General features: G+C 36.9%; 1 protein-coding gene across 1 annotated transcript; it reads left to right on the top strand.

The window, feature by feature from the left end:
- Window positions 1-2,575: 2,575 nt before the first annotated feature.
- On the top strand, window positions 2,576-21,007 carry ANXA10 (annexin A10). The gene is given in 11 exon segments (XM_029086208.1): window positions 2,576-2,699; window positions 6,012-6,106; window positions 10,198-10,311; window positions 12,106-12,196; window positions 12,857-12,936; window positions 15,372-15,425; window positions 15,530-15,623; window positions 17,143-17,238; window positions 17,898-17,956; window positions 19,984-20,106; window positions 20,939-21,007. Coding segments are annotated over 11 exon segments (999 nt in total).
- The last annotated feature ends 212 nt before the right edge of the window (window positions 21,008-21,219 follow it).

Below are 21,219 nucleotides of genomic sequence, written 5' to 3'. Positions count from 1 at the left end.
CCTCATTATTTTCCTGATTGTTTTAATGAGTAAAAAGGCACTATGTATTTTATGTTCAGTTGTAAAAGTAGGACCTTGTATTTAAATGATGAACAAACTGCAGAAGGATATTTGTCTGCTGGTGAGTACTTTCCTTTGTGTAAAGGTGCGTTGCCTTATTAGTACTTTTTAAAGTAACTCCTTTACATATCTGACCATACATTCTTTTCCTCACTTAGCCACTGACAATTTGTTGCCCTTACCTTTGCTTGGTGGGTCTAAAGCAATGATAAACCTAACAAGAAATGATGTCTTCTTTCTCACCTAAAATATCCACTTCTTGCTTGCTACTTTTTGATTCCTTTGCTAAAATTGCAAGCCAGGGAACCATGATTAGTGGCCATACACAAAATCTATATGTGTCATTACTACTGAAGGCACAATGTATAAAAGCCTTTCAAGTGTATGTAAAGCAAGCAAACAAACAAATTAATTAGTGTAATTAGTGTAACTCCTGATTCTAGGAGGTATTTGTAAAAATACACCATTTGTATTTACAAAATAGATCCCATTTTTCTTTGAAATGTAAATTTCAAGTTAACAGTGGCATTTTAATCAGATGTATTGACTGAGACCAGGAATCGTCATGAAAGATAACCTTTATACTTGGTACATCTGGAAAAGCGGGTAGAATCCTCAGAGGAACTCATGAGGTTAACCAGGGGACAGAGCTAAGTAGCTTTCAACCTCAGTTATTTTCTTCTGTACACGTATGGGTATGTGATTCTATTAAAATGAGTACATCAGTTCTGTTTATTATTCAAAGATTTCTTAAAAAAGAAAAAATACATGAAATAACATATCCCTGAGGATGAACTGACAGTAATTTAATCAGTTACAAACCAATGAGAAAAATGATGTTGCCTTCTACATGGCATCTCAGAAAGCTATCTCACAGTTAGCAGTAACATCATTGCTTTAAAAAATCACTAGGTTTGTAAGCAACCTATGTATCTCATTCATCATTTTCTCACTAGCCCTTTCAAACTAGAAATACCATGAGAAATAGATATTGGAGACTGTCAGGGATATAATGGAGTAACTTTGAAAGATAACTTTGAAAGATTTGAACACAATGCTGATCTACAAGAAGGGCTGGAAGGAGGATCTGGGGAACTACAGGCCTGTCAGTCTGACCTTGGTGCTGGGGAAGGTTATGGAGCAGATCATCTTGACTGCCATCACACAGCATGTGCAGGACAACCAGGTGATCAAGCCCAGTCAGCATGTGTTTATGAAAGGCAGGTCCTTGCCTGACTAACCTGCTCTCCTTCTATGACAAGGTGACCTGCTTAGTAGGTGAGGGAAAGGTTGTGGATGTTGTCTACCTAGAATTTAGTAAAGCCTTTGATACCATTTCCCACAGCATTCTCCTGCAAAAACTGGCTGCTCATGTGTACAGGTGTACTCTTCACTGGGTGGAAAGCTGGTTGGATTGGCCAGGCCCAGAGTTGTGAATGGAGTTAAATCCAGTTGGCTCCTTCTATGACAAGGTGACCTGCTTAGTAGGTGAGGGAAAGGTTGTGGATGTTGTCTACCTAGAATTTAGTAAAGCCTTTGATACCATTTCCCACAGCATTCTCCTGCAAAAACTGGCTGCTCATGTGTACAGGTGTACTCTTCACTGGGTGGAAAGCTGGTTGGATTGGCCAGGCCCAGAGTTGTGAATGGAGTTAAATCCAGTTGGAGTCACAAGTGGTGTTCCTCAGGGCTCAGTGTTGGGGCCAGCTCTGTTTAGTATCTATCAATGATCTGGACGAGGGGATCAAGTGCACCCTCAGTAAGTTTGCAGATGACACCAAGCTGGGCGGGAGTGTTGATCCGCTTGAGGGTAGGACAGCTCAACAAAGGGATCTGGACAGGCTGGATCAATGGGCTGAGGCCAATTGTATGAGGTTTAACAAGGTCAAGAGCGAGGTCCTGCACTTGGGTCACAACAACCCCATGCGACAGGGGTGGTTGGAAAGCTGCCTGGTGGAAAAGGACCTGGGGATGTTGGTTAACAGCCAGCTGAATAGGAGCCAAGAAGACCAACAGCATCCTGGCCTGTATCAGAAATAGTGAGGTCCAGTAGGAGTAGGGAAGTGATTGTGCCCCTGTACTCGGCACTGGTGAGGCTGAGTGTGTTCAGTTCGGCACTGTGTTCAGTTTTGGGCCCCTCACTACAAGAAGGACATTGAGTTGCTGGACCGTGGAGAAAAAGGCAACGAAACCCATGAAGGGTATGGAGAACAAGTCTGATGAGAAGCAGCTGAGAGAACTGGGATTGTTTAGTCTGGAGAAAAGGAAGCTGAGGGGAGACCTTATTGCTCTCTACAAGTGCATGAAAGGAGGTTGTAGTGAGGTGGGCGTTGGTCTCTTCTTCCAAGTAACAAGTGACAGAACAAGAGGAAGTGGCCTCAAGTTGTGCTAGGGGAGGTTTAGATAAATAAAATTGTTTCATAAATTAAAAACTTTGCATCCTGTTCCCCAGGAAGCAAAGAAAATTTAATGTTGTGATTGTTGGTTTTCAACATAATTATATATGCAGTTATAGATGTAAACCACTTCAATTCAATTCTGCTTTTTCCTTTATCAGATACAAGGAACCATTTTTCCTGCTCCGAATTTTAACCCTATTATGGATGCCCAGTTGCTAGGTGGAGCCCTACAGGGAATTAGTGAGTATCTTGACTGATTCTAACACTTTTTTTTTTTTTTTTTTTTCAGAAAGCTCTCATAAAATAGACAGCATTAGGCAAAATAAAAACTCATAAAATTAAAAGTGTCACCATGTATCTGTTGACTCTTCAAGCTATCACAATAAGTCACACCAGTGATGTCTAAATAAATCATGTATTTGCATTTACACAAACTAAGAGGTGATTAAGATTAATCTAAAATCTATACCAACACTTATAGCAATGAATGCTTTCCTTGAGAAAATAAGCAAAAGAAAACAGAATTCTGTGTTAAGCACTACAGTGGAAGCCAACAAAGGAAAGGTATTCAATTGTAACTTCAGCAATTAACTGTTACCAGGGACCATTAAGGCTTTTAATCAGTCACCAAGAAATAAAAATAAATGGAGTAGAAAGTTTAAAGAATTTATTATCTTCCACTCAGGAGTAGTATTTGCTTTCAGTCTAAGAACAAAAAGAAATTTCCTTCACCAAAGCATTTTTCTCTGTTCAGATTTTTGTGTTTTCCCATTGAAGATTGCTGCTATTACTGAGGGTCAGAATATTGTTTTGTTTTGGTTTTTTACTATCTGAAACGTTTTCATCACATTAAAACTGTTGTCAAAATTTTTATACCCTTGGGCTTTTCACAAGCCTGTCCAGTGCTGAATCTTGCATTCTGTTTTCAGTTTCTTTAATGGAAATGCGAGGACTCCGACTCAATGTCAAATAAATCAAAACGCTTATTATTGATCAAGAGGAATCTGATTATCTTTTTTATTAAGTTGGCTACAGATTAAAAGTTTTAAACACTTTGCTAGACTTCAAACAGTATTTTTAATGCAACATTAAAACAACATAACAACACAGAGATTATTCTCTTATTTAATACTGTCTATACAAGTGCATTAACTTTACTTTTAATTTACCTAACTAAGTACGTGGAACAAAGTTCTAATTTCAAGGACAATTGGCAAAATACATAGTTCAGCTTCAGAGGAATTTAAGCCTCTCCACCCTTTACAGGCACTGACACCCCCGGCCCTGAATCTTTGCACATGACATTCATTCTTGTGAGAAGGTTCAGTCACATATGTTGTCCCACTGATACCAGTGGAATTACACAAATTAATAAAGTTATTTGGTTTTTTTAATTATCTCCTGAATCCTTCTTAGTTTTTACCATAGAGACTGTATAAGCTGTAGAGTCCTAGTGAGAATTATTTTCTGAAAAGTAAAAAGAAATCCTTGCGCAGAGAGTTTCAGTAATGTATTTACTTTGTGAGTTCAATGGAAAAGAATCAGACTGATGCTAAATCAGTGTCATGCTCAAAGCTGGTGTAATTGTAGCAAGATAATCCAGAAGAAAGAAAACTAAACCTCTATAATGAGCAAATATAGACTTCCTCTGTCAACTTGAAAAAAAAAAAAATAGTCAATATCCAGTTACATCTGCATTAAAACAGAACCTGTCAGTTGTAGATCATACGATAAAATCTGCCCAACAAAGCTGCAATACGTACAGAACGTGTATCTGTAACATATATGTATATGCCTATATAACAATGACTGCTAGAAACACGAGAGACTACCCTTCTCCATTCAGATGCTATCTGATCTCCACACTTTCTAGCCCAATTCATCTCCGCTGCAAGTGTGATAAAGTCAATTGATTTACACTTGGAGATACATTTATGCTGGAATGTAAATGTAAATGTAAATGCTGAGCCAGCTTCAGTCTGCCACCTCAGAGGAAGCGGGGGATATTACTCCGTCAGCTGCTCTCAGGGTACCCAGCCCCCTGAGTCAGAAGACAGGGACGGGGAGAGGAACGAATGATCCAGGAGGAAATGTTTAGAGACCTGTTCAACCAATTAGACATTCACAAGTCTATGGGGCTGGATGGGGTTCACCCAAGGGTATTGAGGGAGCTGGCAGAGGCGCTCACCAAACCCCTTTCCATCAAAAGGACCTGGGGGTACTGGTCGACAGTCAGCTGAATAGGAGCCAAGAAGGCAAGCAGCATCCTGGCTTGTAAACAGTGTGGCCAGCAGGACCAGGGAAGTCATCCTTCCCCTGTACTCGGCACTGGTGGGGCTGCACTTTGAACACTGTGTCTGGTTTTGGGCCCCTCACTACAAGAAGGACATCGACGCTCTGGAGTGTGTCCAGAGAAGGACAACAAAGATGGTGAAGGGGATGGAGAACAAGCCTTGTGAGGAGCAGCTGAGGGAACTGGGGTTGTTTAGTCTGGAGAAAAGGAGTCTGAGGGGAGACCTTATCACCGTCTACAACTACCAAAAAGGAGGTTGTAGTAAGGTGGGTGTTTGTCTCTTCTCCCAAGTAACAAGTGCTAGGACAAGAGAAAATGGCCCCAAGTTGCACCAGAGGATGTTCAGATTGGATATCAGGAAAAATTTCTTCACTGAAAGGGTTATCAGGCACTGGAATGGGCTTTGGGAAGTGGCTGAGTCACCATCCCTGAAGGTATTTAAAACACAGGTAGACAAGATTCTCAGAAATATGGTTTAGTAGTGGGCAGGTATTGTTGGACTTGATGATCTCAAAGGTCTTTTCGAACCAAATGATTCTATGGTTCTAAAATTACCAAAAGCCTTCTTTTGGGATGAAAAAAAAAAAAAAAAAAGATAAAATAATTTTCAGAACATGTAAATAATTTCTTCTTTTTCATGAGCAGTTAATACTGATTCACTATAGAAGTTTAGTAGTATGCTCTAGCTATCAAGCAAAAGATCATATGTAACTTTCAATAAAATGCCATTGGAAATTAGTTAAGACATTGTATTTTTTAAAACTTCATTACTTATTTTATATAGTTCCTCTGAAAATATCTCTCTCTCAGTTTTTCGGCAAATGGTCTGACCATAATTTGTCAGCCTCATAAAAGAGATCCCTAATCCTGAAATGACAATTCAATCAATATCAACAGAGCATACAAGTGTGACTTCCCAGGCTCAGCCACAAATTCTGCTAGTGTGCCTAGCTCCAAACAGATGAAAGCCTCTCTCTGTTTTATTGATGCTTTCCAGTCCACCGAGCTTGAGAGAGATGGTGATGCATCTCATAATAACAGACTACTTCACTTTTTGCAGGTATTACACCAGCAAGTGAAAGGTACATAAGCATGGTAAATATAACTGATGTTGGTAAATACCAGTGGGATATTAATCTGTTGATCTATTTTTTTCAAGAATTTAGGTTAATGTTCTTGAACAAAACATGAACCATAACAAACGTAAGTAAATAACTACACGTCCTTAATTTAGAGTCTTTGTTATGTTTCCTTTACAGGTTGTGAAAAAGATGTGTTGATTGATATCCTAACGCAGCGCTGCAATTCACAGCGGCTTCTGATTGCCGAGGCATACAGAGACATGTACGGCAGGGTACGACAGAGCCATTTTGTCCTTTCATTACTTCTGTCTCTCCTAGCTCCAGTGCAGCTGGTCAGCCCTTCTCTCAGGTCAGTCAATGGAACCAAAAGCCTGGCAGACAGCTGGCTGGCACCAGGACCAGATTGGCACCAGCACCAGATTGGCAAACAACTTTCCTCATGGAACTATCGATACCTCTGATGGTTTCAAATTGTCATTTATATAGCAGTAGAAATATGTCTGCCACAAACAAAGTTAGAAAAAAAAAATGGACATGGAAAGTTTCTTCTATAGTTCATTCTCCTCTACTGACCAAACTAGAATTTCCGGACAGACTTATTTCTTCCTCTATGTGCTTTTCAGGGTTTCTGCATTACTTTTTTAAAGTTTTTTGAGTACACAGTAAAACAGAATTGTATTTGGGTTGAAACATAAAAGAGAAACACCACACCAACAATTATAGGTACACACTGAATAATGTTCTCATCTCAAGCATTGATATTCTCAGATGACATACCATGGAATCCCATCCATACACTAAGCACAATACTCATCTGAGCTGCTGATTGTTAAATTTATAAATCTTTGAAAGGTTTTTCAAAACTTTTAAAACATAAAAAGTTAGCTTTTTTGTTTCAAATGCATTTTATCTATATTTACTGTATATAACAAGGTAACTTTTGTTATATAATGTCTTAAACATACACAGAGATAGATGTCCTCATTCTGTTTCCAGATCTACTATTGCTAACCAAATGACCTTGGGAAGTTGCAGTGCCTGCGTATTCCTCAGTTACTCCAGCAATTTAAGGGTGAAAATAATAGCAACACCTTTTGTAAAATCCCTGTAAAATCTAGTGGTGAAAAGTGCTGTATGAAACTAGATACTATTGGAAAACTAAAGAAAAATGCTGTGATTAAATTGACCAGACATGCCCTTCCCCTAACAGAAGCCAGCCAAACATTTTAAACAAACCTCAGTTTTCTTCTTTTCCTGGAGCCTGAAAAACTAACGGCTCACTGGAAAATGTGTGGAAGGTGAGGGCATGCTTGCTATTGAACCAATCAGCGTGAATGAGGACACTCAGTTTGCACAAATCCTACCACACAGCCATCAGCCTTAGAGTTAACTAGAAATGGTTCATTCAAAAACTCCACATTAAGCACTGATGTGGTAGTCTGTTACATCACCAGTCTGCTAACAAGTAGAACAGTGTACTTTCTTCTTTGGGTAGCTGAACAGTTTTCCAGAGACAGCCTTTGTGCCACCTGTATACCAAAATACCTCACAACTGTTGACCTCTAAATATGCTGAAAGAACCCCTTACTCTTCAAGAATTTGGGGAAAGAGAAGAGCTGGATTTAATGAGAGTAGTGGGTTGATCTTGTGTTGTTATTCACTAACACATGGCAAGCTACCCAAATGTGCCTGTGATAGAAAAGGATCTAAGACCATTCTTCTCAGGTCTTCATTTATCTCTGTAATCACTGGACAGTGCTCCTTCTCTATATCATCCAAAGCAGCTGGCTGGTTGTTTTCAACCTTTTCTCTAGAGTGTTTCAACTGGACCAATCATTTTAACAAGGGAAAACATTTAAAAGCTTCATAGCATTTTTTATCTTTAATTTCTGCCATGATACATGAAGATGACCTACAGATAACACTAAAGATATCGCAATAAAGAATTGCCAAATGTCTTTCAAGAATGGAGTTATGATTTGCCATATTTAGTATTCACAGAGAACAATTATTGACTTGTTTCAGCACTGATCTGTTTGGATTTTCATTTCAAATCCAAAATAAAAATATAAACAAATAAATAAATATCTATGAAAACACACCGTCTTTAAATTTATACTTCTGTTAGCCACATCCAGTCAGCCTGAAGTGCTATAAAGCCAGTGGCCACAGACCTAAAAATGCAGAAGACATAAAAAAGCAAAAAACTTCAGACATCACTTTTAGAATTTCAGTCTCTCAAACTATGAATAATATTAGAAGGGAAAGGCAAGCAAACTGGTTTATATTCCAGAAATGGGCTACAGAAAATTATGAAACTCATGGAACATCTTGCATATGCACCCACAATTTTAGTTTAAATGAATTCGTAGCACTGAGTACACTTTATCGCACAAGATATATCAAGATACTCTTGACAGCTTTCCAGAAAAATCCCACCTAGTTCTACCTTTTGCCATGTGGAAACAGGGGTCAGTACAAATTAGCTCTAATATAGTTCAGAGATGAAACAGGAATGCTGAGGTTTGGTGGGGTTTTGGAGGAGGGGGGGGTTGTTTGGGTTTTTTTCCTCACCTGTGACAGCAGATATACTGAAATGGCTCATCTGGTTAGTGCTCCATGCAGTTCATTTGACTAATCCCTCAAAAGTTTGGACAGGAACTGCCAAACAGGATGGGATGTGTCTTGCCCTGAACTGCTGCAGTTTACACTTCAGAAGATACTTCACCACACATCAGTGACAGCATTTCACTGCCTGTAATCTGTATTAATGGACACTTTGCACTGGGCAAATGTGCCATTCAGCAGCCCCAGTTTATGAGTGGTAAACTCTGCAGGACAGAGAAAACAGACAGCAAGGCAATAACAATTTTAGCCTTCTCAGTTTAATCTATGGTAAATGTGTCAGACCAATCCTCCACCCTCTTAATTCCATTTCAGTCTGTTCAGTATGGTAGTCACTATGCCCATTCATTTGACAAATGTTAAGTGTGACACATTAAAAGCAGAAATACATTAAAAAAGAAAATAAAAACCTGAACTGGCTAAATGATTCAGACAGACTGACAAGCTTTAAGATCTCTTCTTACAATTAGCCTTCAGGGATTTCTTATAGCAGAGACGAATAGGAAATGTTAATAATGCCAACTTAGAGTTGTCTTTTCTTATTTTTCAATACTTCATTTTCCTCAGTTCTGATTTCAGGAGTAATTTTAAATTAGTATCCATTTGTATTATTAATTCATTCTCCCACAGGCATGTTGTCAGAAGTGAAATGTCTTAATGAATTAATTTCTATTCCATGTGTGATTTAGTGGTTGTCAAATGCATCTAATGTGCATTCACTGAAGCTTGTGTATGTTCTTGCATCGTAAATTTAATTTTTAATGTGTACATGTCCTTTTTCATTGCTACTCTAGCTCCTAATTTAGTTATATTCAGATATGTATCAAAACCAAAGTACAGGCCTGAAAAAGATGCAGCTCTGAAAACAATATTGTGTATCATAGGAGCCATTTCTGGTACTCCTTTAAATTCAGACTTAGGTCAGAATATATCTGACAGCTGCCTAGTGCTGTACACAAAACTTAAAAAAAATGAGTGCACAAGTATCCTCTTAATCAGAAACAGCAGTAGTATAACAAGCTTTTGGCATCTGCAGTGTTTTGAAGGATGCGACTGGGAAAGGGGAGAGTGGGGAGGAAACTTTCAGCCATTACTCAGCTACCTGGCAAGCGAGTACTGAGAGACATGCAAGGGAAGACAAGGGTTCCCTTTTATTAATCCAGCATCTGCCAAAAGTAGTGAATTCAGTTTGAATGTAATATATACACAAACTGAAGCACATAACCTTTCAGTAATCCAACTCAGGTATTTTTATGTGTTAGGTGCAATATAGATGATTTTTTAAATTATTCACATAGTGATTAACACTGAAAAAAGCACAAAAAATCACCCGTGTTCTATGGGATTTGACTTCCAAGGTGCTTAGCTCACAGATTCACAAAGGGAATATGCCAAGGGAAGCTGCAGATGCTCTGCTGTGGTATGCAGGTTTCCACCTCTTTAAGTAGCAGTTGCACTTAAACCCCTGAACTTTCTTCTGTATTCTAATGAACCAAAAATCAACAATCCTATGTGGACTACTTGTTTGTGTGTCTACTGTCATCCCAGTCATACTATTAAAAGAAGTAGGTACTATTTAAAAGAATATTTTTCTTACTTAATTTTAGCCAGAATTCATCTTTGACAGCTTGTCTTTATTCATTTACAGGGAAAACCATTAATTTTTTTTTTTAAGCAGTCTTCATAAAGTGTGGCTATTGAAACAATCCTGTCTATGCACTTTCTTTTTCTTTTCAAGGATCTGGTAACAGACCTAAAGGAGAATCTCTCTCATCACTTCAAAGAAGTCATGGTTGGCTTGATGTATCCACCTGCCTCCTATGATGCCCACGAGCTCTGGCATGCCTTGAAGGTACTTGTCAAATTCAGAATTGCTCAGAGTCGCAATCGCTAATTACAGTACTGAACTTATGTTAAATTGAGTTGTTTGACATTTAAATGGCTGATAAACTGCTGGAAGTTAGCACACTGGAATAGCGTACTTCTACGTACTGCACTAAGTAATCAGAAATACAGTGCTATATGAAGTTTATTCATTGGTATGCTAAAATCAGCATAAATAATATCCTTGTCATGTAACAAATACAACCCATTTAACACCCATGGCAAACTCGTTAAATGAAGTATGTATACAGTGAAATGTAACGCCCTAATCCTGCAAGCATTTAGGTATCTTACAAACAAAATTCATTTGAACAGCCACGCACTGGGCCTCCACCCCTTAAAAGCCCAATACTCCAGCAGAACATGCTGTTACATAAATACTTACAAATTACCCAATGATCACTCAAACTGAACTGATTGCACATTCTGAAGAAAATATTTCCTTTTCTTCCCAGGATCTGAGCCTGTGTTCCTTAAACAACTGAAGTTTTGAAAGATTTTTTTTTTTTCAAAAATCATGTAATCAAATGGTGAAATTCATTCCCGCAGGGCACTGGGGAGGCCAAAAGTACAAATCAGTTCCTAAAGGACTTCAATAAATTCTTAGAAAGCAGGACTACTGTGGGCTATTGAAAATAATAATCCTTGGCAAATTCCTTCTCAGGAAATTCCTAAATTGCCACTTCCTGGAAGACGGGAAGGCATACCAGAGCTCAATGCTGTTTTCCTTTTCTTTCCATGACTTTTTGCTACTGTCCACTGTCACAAAATAAGACACAAATTATACAAATACAAGCAAGTGATCTATCTGATATATTTTGGGAATCTCCTCAAAAAAATGTGATTAACACTGGTTTTTCTTGTCCTTCAGACACTTAAACCAATGCACCTTTTAAACTACTTTATATATTTTAAACTTTTAAACTACTACTATATATTTTTAATTACTGTTGGCATTAAAAGGATTGTGAAATATCATCAGTAGCACTGGAAGCATGACTTTTATTAAAATTATTGAAAAGATTGAAAAAGTTACATTTTTTTCAGAAATGTGGCTCATAGTTAAACTTTCTTATAGTAATCTATCTTGATACAGTTTCATATGGCCAAAGTAAAAAACAGGCCATGTGTGTCTCCAGGCTCGGGCTCAATGTGATGTTCTCCCACTATCCCAAATGCAGAATACTCACCAACATTATACACGTGCATAACAAAAACAGCATATGCAGTGTATCTTATGTCAATGTAAGTTTATAAAATTAAATGAAATCCTGTGGGAAAATACAAGTTCTATGATAGACATTACAGAGTGTAACATTTCTAAATAAATTAAAAAAAAAAATAAAAATATAGAAGCACAACATAATAGTTATACTCAGATCTACTTCAGATTGCCTGAACGCTTGCTGGGTATATATGCTCAATCTTTGCATCTGATTTCTTTCAGCAAATCTTAAATTCTTACTAAAGCTCTAAAATTCTTCCCATTATGTTTCTGTCAACGCTAGCGTTGCTTCACTCCCTTCTTGTTAATGTACATGCTGAAATTCAGGTTAAGTAGGAATATATTTGAAATACATGGTTCTACTATTAATTTAAAGTAATTTTGTTGAAACAGATAGACTATGCAAAAGTACACTCTGCATTGCTCCAGCACAGACTGTTACCCTTGTGCTAGTTCTGATACGTGCAGCATTGTGTTCTTCTAAAAGCTGTGGTTTCTTCTAAGAACATCCTTTCATATTTACTTCTCTCCACACAGGGAGTAGACACAGAAGAAAACTGTCTAATTGACATATTAGCCTCAAGAACAAATATGGAGATCTTCCAGATGAAAGAAGCCTACTTAATGCGTAAAGTTTTTTTACAAGTGCATAGTAGCAGTTGTACTATGTGTGCTCTGAACACACTAGCACACATGAAGGAACTGAACTACAAAATGACTTCCCAACACTAACTGGTTCCCTTTCCCTCCCCTCCTGTAACTGTATAAAAAAGGTTGAAGCAAAATGTTTGACACTGAAAATAACATCATAGTATTTTTGAGATGTATTGCTGCCAATGACAATTGAAATACCTGGCAGCCACATTTGGGGATTTTCAGAAACTTTTGCACACTTTATTCAAAAAAGTAAACAAGCTCTTTTCCTCCAAAAAGTGCTTACTCAGGCTGGACACTCCACCCACCTGCCCTGATGGGGCATTTCCAAGGATCCCACCACCACACAGCAGCAGCAGGGGTGGGGCTGTGCCCGCAGGTGGGTGGACAGGTGAGCCAGGGCAGCAGCTGAGGACCCCTGTCAGGGCAGAGCCCCCTGGCAGGGCCCAGGCAGCCCTGCCAGCCCCATGGCTAGCGCTGGGTAGAACCTGCACGGGCTACTGTGGATAAGCACTATAGAAAATGGACATGTATTAGCACCCTATTTATTTATCCTTCATTTGCTAACCTTCACTAGTGCTATTCAGAGCATGTTAATTCGTGATTTAAATTATATGTTTTTCTTTTAACCTAGAATATAACAATGACCTGCAACAAGATATTGATTCTGAGACTTCAGGTCACTTCAGAGATACGCTCATGAACCTTGCTCAGGTACTGTAAAAACAAGTAGTATGAGCTACATTTCTAAAAAATTAATAATAACTTATAATACTATTTGCAAAGTCTTACATTTTAAGGTGACTCTGATTAAAGCTAGTTCAATAGTGCTGCACTTTTGAACAAGATGGGGGTGAAAGCAGAAAAGGAAGGGAACTTGAATTCCTTCATCTACGTTGACTTTGACTTTGGCTTTCAGATGGAGGCAAAGGTCACCAGACTATTTTATTGAGTAATTCCCTGGATATTCAACTGCTGATGCTCTACTCAATCTGTCTCATCTCAAAAGGAGTCTACTCACATGTACAAATGAGATTTTAATTTTTAAAGCTCTATTTTCTCTGTTGTTAGAATATACGGTTCATAATCCAGTCTAGGCATTATGTAAAAATGGAGATATATCCACATTTGACAATGAAAGAAAGAATTACATAGTTCTCTGTTTTAAACATTATGTTCTATGTGCTACTACATACGCTAAATCACAGTATGTTTGCATGCAGGTGAACGAATTGTCACTATCACACACCAACTTTTGTAGCTTTACCAATTTGTAGTTTTATGCACCAAAGTTGGTCATCGTTGCCAGATCATGAGTTCCCATGCTCATTTTAGTCACCGTGTTCATTATCTTAAAAATCTTTTGTAAACCAGAGTAACAAATAATGGCAAAGGACTGGCAGGTGATAACAGCATACATAAGGTATAACTGTATTTTTATATGTGTGTGTCTGGGGAAAAAGTCTTTCTTACCACGATTTGAAATAGCAGCAGGCTTCACGGAGGTACACAGATAAAAAGCAGATGTTTCAAATGTAGAAGCTATAATCAGGAAATATTTTTTCCTAATGTTTTTTTTCCCCCTAATAATGAAAATTCTTCCTTGCTTAAAAAGGAAGAGCTATAAGTTAAGTAACCTCACTTCTCATCTTTATTAAAACCATGGGACACATTCTACTTGTCAAAAGAACAAATTTAAAATAAATTATCTGAGACTATATTATTAGTCCTTATTTTCTTAAACCACAGATATTGATAGTGAGGCCTGCAATCAGCAACTTCTTAGCTGACAAGGTCTAACTGCTATTTTTCTCAAGATAAAGAACAGTTGCAGGAAATTCCAACTCTACTCAGTTATACTGTGTACTTCTGAAAACTGTTGAATCATACATGTTTGGATATGATCTTATATTAAAATTCAGTGATATTTCATTAAAAATATAAGCTTTCCAGTTCTAGTATGGTGTGATTTGCAGATTATTCTATAGCAACATTTCCAATGCACCCTTTAATGCTTTTTTCAGATTTTTCTCTTTCCTTTGATTTCTATTAAATCTTGGGATTGATGACACATACATCTGACTACATATAGATGTAAACGTGCTTCACATATGGAGAGTAAACTATTAAACTGCCGAAGTGTAGTATTAATGGTTTTCATGTCCACACTGAGCATACCAGAAGTTATAGGTTATAGTTCTTCCTAAATAAATTAACTGAATTACAAATTCAGGCTAACTAATATTCTAGTATGAGACAAACAGAACATTTTTGCTCTAGTTCTTTTTTTTTTTTTTTTTTTTTGAGGGGGGTATTAATTGAAATATGATAATTTTCTACAATTTAAAAAATTATTATACATATTATGGGATTCTCCAGCAAAACTTTGCCAAGAATAGTCAGTGTTAAATGTTACTGGGAAAAGTGGGCATTTGTCTCATGTAGAGTACCATTTAACTTATTTTATTGTTGCTTGTTTGTCTTTTTTTTCCTGTGTTTTCTCCTGTATGTAACTTTACGCAGTCATTCCAGCAAAATTTCTTTCAAGTAATATAACTTCTTACTAGGAATTCCACTCTTTACTGTGTGAAGTTCTTACAATTTAATTAAAATATAAATTAACATTTTTAACAGGAAAAAGCTACAAATCAGTCACTCTACAAGTTGACAGACAATACATAATTTTAATCCTCCCTTTCATATATAGGGTAAAATGACTGTAAATTTTAAACTAAACTGCTTCAAACACGTATCATTAAAGCAGTGATTACATGCAGCTTGAGGTTGTTAAGAGTTCTGCAACCAGGGCTGATTTGTAACCTTACAAGATGATTATGGTTAAAAAAGCAATTCCAAAAGTTGTGAGCTTTTCTCTTTTTCTAACAACTATATAATTCAGGTCATTGCATGTTTACTAAAGCATATCAGCTTGATTTGTGTAACAGAAAAGCTATTAAATATATGGGAAAATTAGAAGTATTTTTCTGTGGTTTATGTATCAAAGTTGTCAAACAATGTCCTAGTCTTGGATATGAACTTTAGACAATGATTAGGAGCAAGTAAAGTCTCCGTTATTTGATATGCAACTTTATATTCCTACAGTCTTTTAGGATTTAGCTTTTTAAGAAAGTGTATATTTTTTTCCCCAGGGAACAAGGATGGAAGGATATGCAGATCCTTCTACAGCTGCTCAGGATGCAATGGTAAATACAGTCAGATGTGAGCTTCTCAAACACAAATGTTGAAAAGTAATTTAGGACTTAATTTTTTTTTCTTTTTTTTTATTTTCCTTTTCCTGATATATTAGATTCTATGGGAAGCATGTCAGCAGAAAACAGGCGAACACAAAAACATGCTGCAAATGATTCTCTGCAACAAGAGTTACCAGCAGTTGTGGATGGGTAATCCAGCAGTTCAGCTGTTTGAACATAGAGTGCAAAGGAGAAATCTGACTTGCTAATAAAACCATGGTTTACATAGCAAGAAGCTCAGTGTGCAGCAGGGTATGAGCCTGAAACCTAAGTGTGAACGGTTGGAGCTCTCAGACTCACACTGACGTTAATGGGATTTCACAAGTAACGCAAAACTGAACTTTGCCTGATGATACAGACAGCTGTAGATAGAACAGAAACCATCAGGATGCCTAATAACAGCGAGGAGAATGCATGACTAAAGAAAGCCATAGGCTATGGCTGCACTGAGTTTACACACAACACAACAGGATGGGGTAGATTTTTCTTAACTATTTTCTTCATTTTTCCAAGATAACTCTTTGCTGTGAGTGGAAACACCTTGGCAGAGGCAGTTGGAGTATTTTCAACAAATGTTTGTATGTGAAAACACGTGGCTGTGTTGAGGCTTCTCCCCAGAAGTTTCAAAGAAGTTTTTGACGGGAGCACTTTTTGATGGGTCCACATCAGCTCTCTTGCAATGAACATACCCACAGAAATACAATGTGACATTTTTATTTAAAATAGATAATCAGACATAATTACAGATTGCAAGAAATTTATGTGAGATAATCCAGATCTTCCACTGTAGAAAAGAAACCAGTTCTATCTGTTTGGTGACAAGTTTGAGATATCTTTTGCTCTGCAGTGGAAAAACAGTGTTTGGTGACAAGTTTATCACTGTGCAGCCAGCTGTATTTCTTATGCCAACTCCTAACAGTACCTTTGAACGACATTGCTGTCATGGATCAACAAATTAATTCTTCTAACATTACTTCTGTAAGGCTGGTGATGAACATCATGTAACACACCTGCTTACGCTCTGCTCTCTGTAACAGAGATTTGAGGGCTCTGCCTGTAAGGCAGTCCTCTGTTAAGTTTTGTAGTAAGCAATGAGTTGAAAATTTGCCTCCCTCCCTAAGGGAGTAAGCATGCCCTGTATATTTGTGCGTGTAAGTCTAGACACCTGCATTATCCATGTCTGGATACTGACACGTTACGCAAGTCGCACCACGGCTTCTTGTCACAACCCATGAATCTCTGTCCAGTTCTAGCCAAGCTGAGCAAGGAAGTTGGCTTACAAGTTTTATAAACAAAGGTTGCTAGCTAGAGAATTTATTAAAGCTTCCAGTGAAGCAGAGGCTTTGGCATGCATTCACTTTATACTGAACACTGGAGAACCCAGAGAGAGAATGTCCCGGAGGCCAGGTTTCAGGCTACTCATTTAGATTGCCTTACCTGGGGGATATAAGCACAATGAAACACCATGAACACTGGAGAACCCAGAGAGAGAATGTCCTGGGGGCCAGGTTTCAGGCTACTCATTTAGATAAGCACAATGAAACACCGAGAATAAAAAGGGAAAAAAATAAACTCAATAGTTACAGTACTGGGGGGAAGCAGGAAAAAAAAGGCAAGTTGATCATTATTAACGAATTAGAATAAAGCAAGATTTTTTTTCCCCCCCAAGTTTTCCAGGAATTCCAAAATATCTCCGGGCAAGACATAGTAGATGCCATTAATGAATGTTATGACGGATACTTTCAAGAATTACTAGTTGCAATAGGTAACGTAAAAATATTATTTTATATTAGCAGTAATCTCTTAATAAATACCTAGTATGGTATCTCTGATGCATCAAGAATATTATTTTTTTAATATTTTAATCTACTTACTCTCCTATACTGTGTAATCAAATTTTCAGAGATAATGAGAAAAGAACATTTGAAGTACTTTTCCATGTTTGTGTAAATCTAAAAATGTATATCTGCAGCACTAGATTCTGACTGCATAGAACTAGCATCTGTTCTTTATTTGATAACAAATTCTGTGTGATCAGTGATAACTGCATTACCAACTGATTCTACACATATTAAATAACTGGCAAAGTTTTCAGGACTTCAGTGGTATATAAACAAGCTCCAAGCTGTATATGCCTTTGTTTTCAATTCATAGAATAAGGAAAATAATACTTCTACAAAGATGTCATGTGAGCTTATTCACTGATATTTAATAAGCCCTTTGATGCAACAGCAATGAGTACCCACCCAAAATAAGGATCAGACTTCTAAAATTATAAAAATAGTTGTTTGTGGAAACTGGAAGCTTAATTTTAAGCTGAGTCATGGACAGCACTACCCAGTTTTATATTTCAAGGAGTCCAAAGCCAATAGAAATTATTTTATAATAATCTTATGTTTACCTGTTGCAACTCTTCTCTCCTAGTTCTCTGTGTTCGTGACAAGCCCTCTTACTTTGCTTACAGGCTTTATAATGCAATTCATGTAAGTAGTCTTTCTTCACGTATCAAAAAAAATAGCTTCCCTATCTTTTTGTTTGCTTGATTATCCTTAAACAAGTACTTACAAATCAATCTGTTCAATCTTTAAGGTGTGATTACATTTTTTAAAACTCTTGGTTTTAAAAGCAGTAGCACCTAATCAAAAGTTAAGATTTAACAGTAAAAAGTTAAATATTTAGAGTTCTTAAAAAAAAAATCTGTCTGGTAACTTTGTCGATTTTTTCTTTTTTAAATAGAAAACCTTTCTTTTCTATGGATTGTATCTCCCCCTGCTGTGCAGAACTCAATGCACACCTTTCTTACCATGCAATTTTTGTCTCTAGAGATTTAATAAGTATCACTAAAAATTCATCATAAATTAGTTACATAAAAAACATATGGTCATATTTTCTTGTGGGGCTAAACGTAAAGACGCAGGTTCTTTACCTTTGTGTGTAAATGCTAACATACTAAAATGACTGCCAAGAAGAAATGTGGGTAAATGCAAAGAAAGGCCTACAAGTTCTTCCTACAGTCACTGAAGAGATTTTATTTTGCTTTTCATTCATTAGTGAAAATAACAAGGCATTATGATATATAAAAATTAAAGTATAATCTTTTAGGCTTAATCTTTTACGTGTACTCTTTAGAAGGTGGTCATAAAAGCCAGCCATGGGTAACATGTGAAGTATCATCTTAGAGCCGGAATGGCAAAGATAAGATTCAAGCCAGAACCATCGAACAAAACTTTTCAGCAACACATTAGCAGGGCCCCAGTATCCTCTTCCAGATGTTGCCACTACCGCTGTCCTCTGTGTCAGCTAAACCAGCAACAGTGGCAGCAAGAGCCAAGGAAAGCCCCGGGGGCTGAGAGGGAGAGGCAGTATCGTCTGAGTGGTCAAAAGAGGATCCTGGCACACGACATGAAAAAGGTTTGCCAAAAGTACCAGGAAATACCAGCTAGCAGGAAAAGTGACATTTCTCAAAGGTCCTGTATCTAGACAGCTTTTCAAGTTTTCAAGTTCTAATTTTAAGAAGTATCATATAGATAGTTTTCTCCTATATTATATTCAGATGATGTATGATGCAGGAAAAAGTTTTCAATGATTAAGAATAAACAGTTGTGTTTTGTTTTAATTAATCTTTTACTTTTTTTTTCTCTAAGTGTTTTAATAAACACAGAACAGTGCCTGTTTTTGCAGCCAAGTTATGTCCAGATAATACCAAAAGCTTTTTATATTTCCATTTATAATACAATATAACAAAACCTACCCATGATTCTAATGCTTGAAATCATAGTCCATAATGGTTTATGGGAAAGATTTTAATCTAGCCATCAAATATGTATAAGATTATCTATATGCACTTTTTAACACATCTCATTACTTGGTTTTTTGAGAACAAGATTTCAATATCAATGGCTAGTTGATAAAATTACGATTTAGCTTTAAATAATCTAAATCGGTTATTACTCTTCCCAACCCTAAACCTGTTTGGATTACTTTTATTGCCACTAGATGTCCCCATTCGCCACACGACTACAATATGAAAATTTATTTATAAACAGTTAAAATAAAACACAGGTGAATACAAGCTATGTAAATTCTAAATCAATGGTTAAAAATCTCCCTGATTTCACAGCTGGCAGCAGTTGTTGTGAAATGGGTTGTTGGCATCAGTACAGTTTGAATGTCTCCACAATGGCAGTCACACCACCCACCTAGAAATTGAATACCTTAGACCACTGACAAAAGTGCATCAGGTTTTTCTTTTTAAAAGTTTCAGTGCAAGGTTAAAACACTGATATGTGGGGAATTTCTGTTATTCAGTAACATTAATTCTACTATTTGAAAACGTGAAAACTCAAAAGGATAAAACCTTTGAATGCTTAGACTCCTTTAAAGTCAAGGAAATCTTTATGGGTAGCCTAATTAATTGGCTTATATAGTAAACATTAATATGAGAATAAAGAGATAGGCCAATACATATTGTCCAACTGTCAAGTTTCCTCTTATCTTCTTTTCTTTTTAGGACTTTGGGTTTCACAATAAAACAGTCATAAGGATTCTCATTGCCAGGAGTGAGATTGACTTGATGAATATACGACAGCGATATAAAGAGAGATATGGGAAATCACTCTTTCATGATATCAAAGTAAGTTTTTACACACTTTTGCATATATTCAGCACTGGCACCACACAGGCTGGGCCAAGCCCTACCAGAAATGGTTAATCTCCATTCAATTACTTGTTTAAAAAAAAAAAAAAAAAAAGCGATGTTTAAAAACAATAGTGTGTCTTCTTGGTGCCCCAGACTGACTTCAGTAAGTGAGCAGCGAATTCTCAGCTCGCTCTCATTCTATGTGATTGCATCCCTCCCCAATAGCAAGATGAGGATACAAACAGGGCAGGACAGTGTAGGCTGAGGAACAGTTTGCATTAATAGTTTCTACACTAATTGATACCATCTTTTCCTACACTGTCCTGCAAGGTTGGGCTGATACCACTTTTGTGCCTGATACCACTGGTTTTATTCTTGTGCTTAAGTAGTATCAACCTTCAGAAAAACTATTCCTCTTGTACTTTTGCTCTGTATCTTAAAATAAACTATTACACTGTTTAATTGTACACAGATGACTCTTGCTAAGACACTTCACCTTTTTTTGTGTTCCTATAATGCAACTGTAAGATGTGCAGCAACTGTAAGTAATCGCTCGTGATTTTTTGGTATTGAACTTGAGAAGTGTTGAACAGGTTTGATCCAGCCTTCCAAAGGTAGACTGTTTCCAGGTGCCCAAGCAATCAAAGCCCAAGGTATGAGAAATTAAAAAAATCTTGGCCTAGAATCCTTATGAAAACACTGCAATATTTTACAAAACTGTACACTATCAACTTAGTCCTTGTCACATACCAAGAGAAGAAAAACTAAGAAAATGTATAGCCATAAAAATGTTGATTTTTTTTTTTTTTTTTTTTTTTTCTTGCAGCATTTTGCTTCAGGGCATTATGAGAGTGCTTTACTTGCTATCTGTGCTGGTGATGTTGAAGATTATTAAGGAAGAAGATGAACTTTGAAGGCTGCATGAATTTCTATTTTAAATAGAAATTGAAGCTATACACAATATACTAACTGTAAGAGATCCCTATTCTACACAAAATAACAGAAAAATCAGTGCTATATATTTGCAAACACTAAATCTTTCCTGAGACAGGAAAAAAACATTGGCAGGAACATGGTTTTATCCCTAATTCTAATTAATATTTCTGT

The sequence above is a fragment of the Antrostomus carolinensis genome, unplaced genomic scaffold (genome assembly GCF_000700745.2).
Source record: "Antrostomus carolinensis isolate BGI_N321 unplaced genomic scaffold, ASM70074v2 scaffold1708, whole genome shotgun sequence".
Classification (NCBI taxonomy): domain Eukaryota; kingdom Metazoa; phylum Chordata; class Aves; order Caprimulgiformes; family Caprimulgidae; genus Antrostomus; species Antrostomus carolinensis.
The sequence above is the reverse complement of the archived record's forward strand: the minus strand, read 5'-3'. Positions and strand labels throughout refer to the sequence as shown.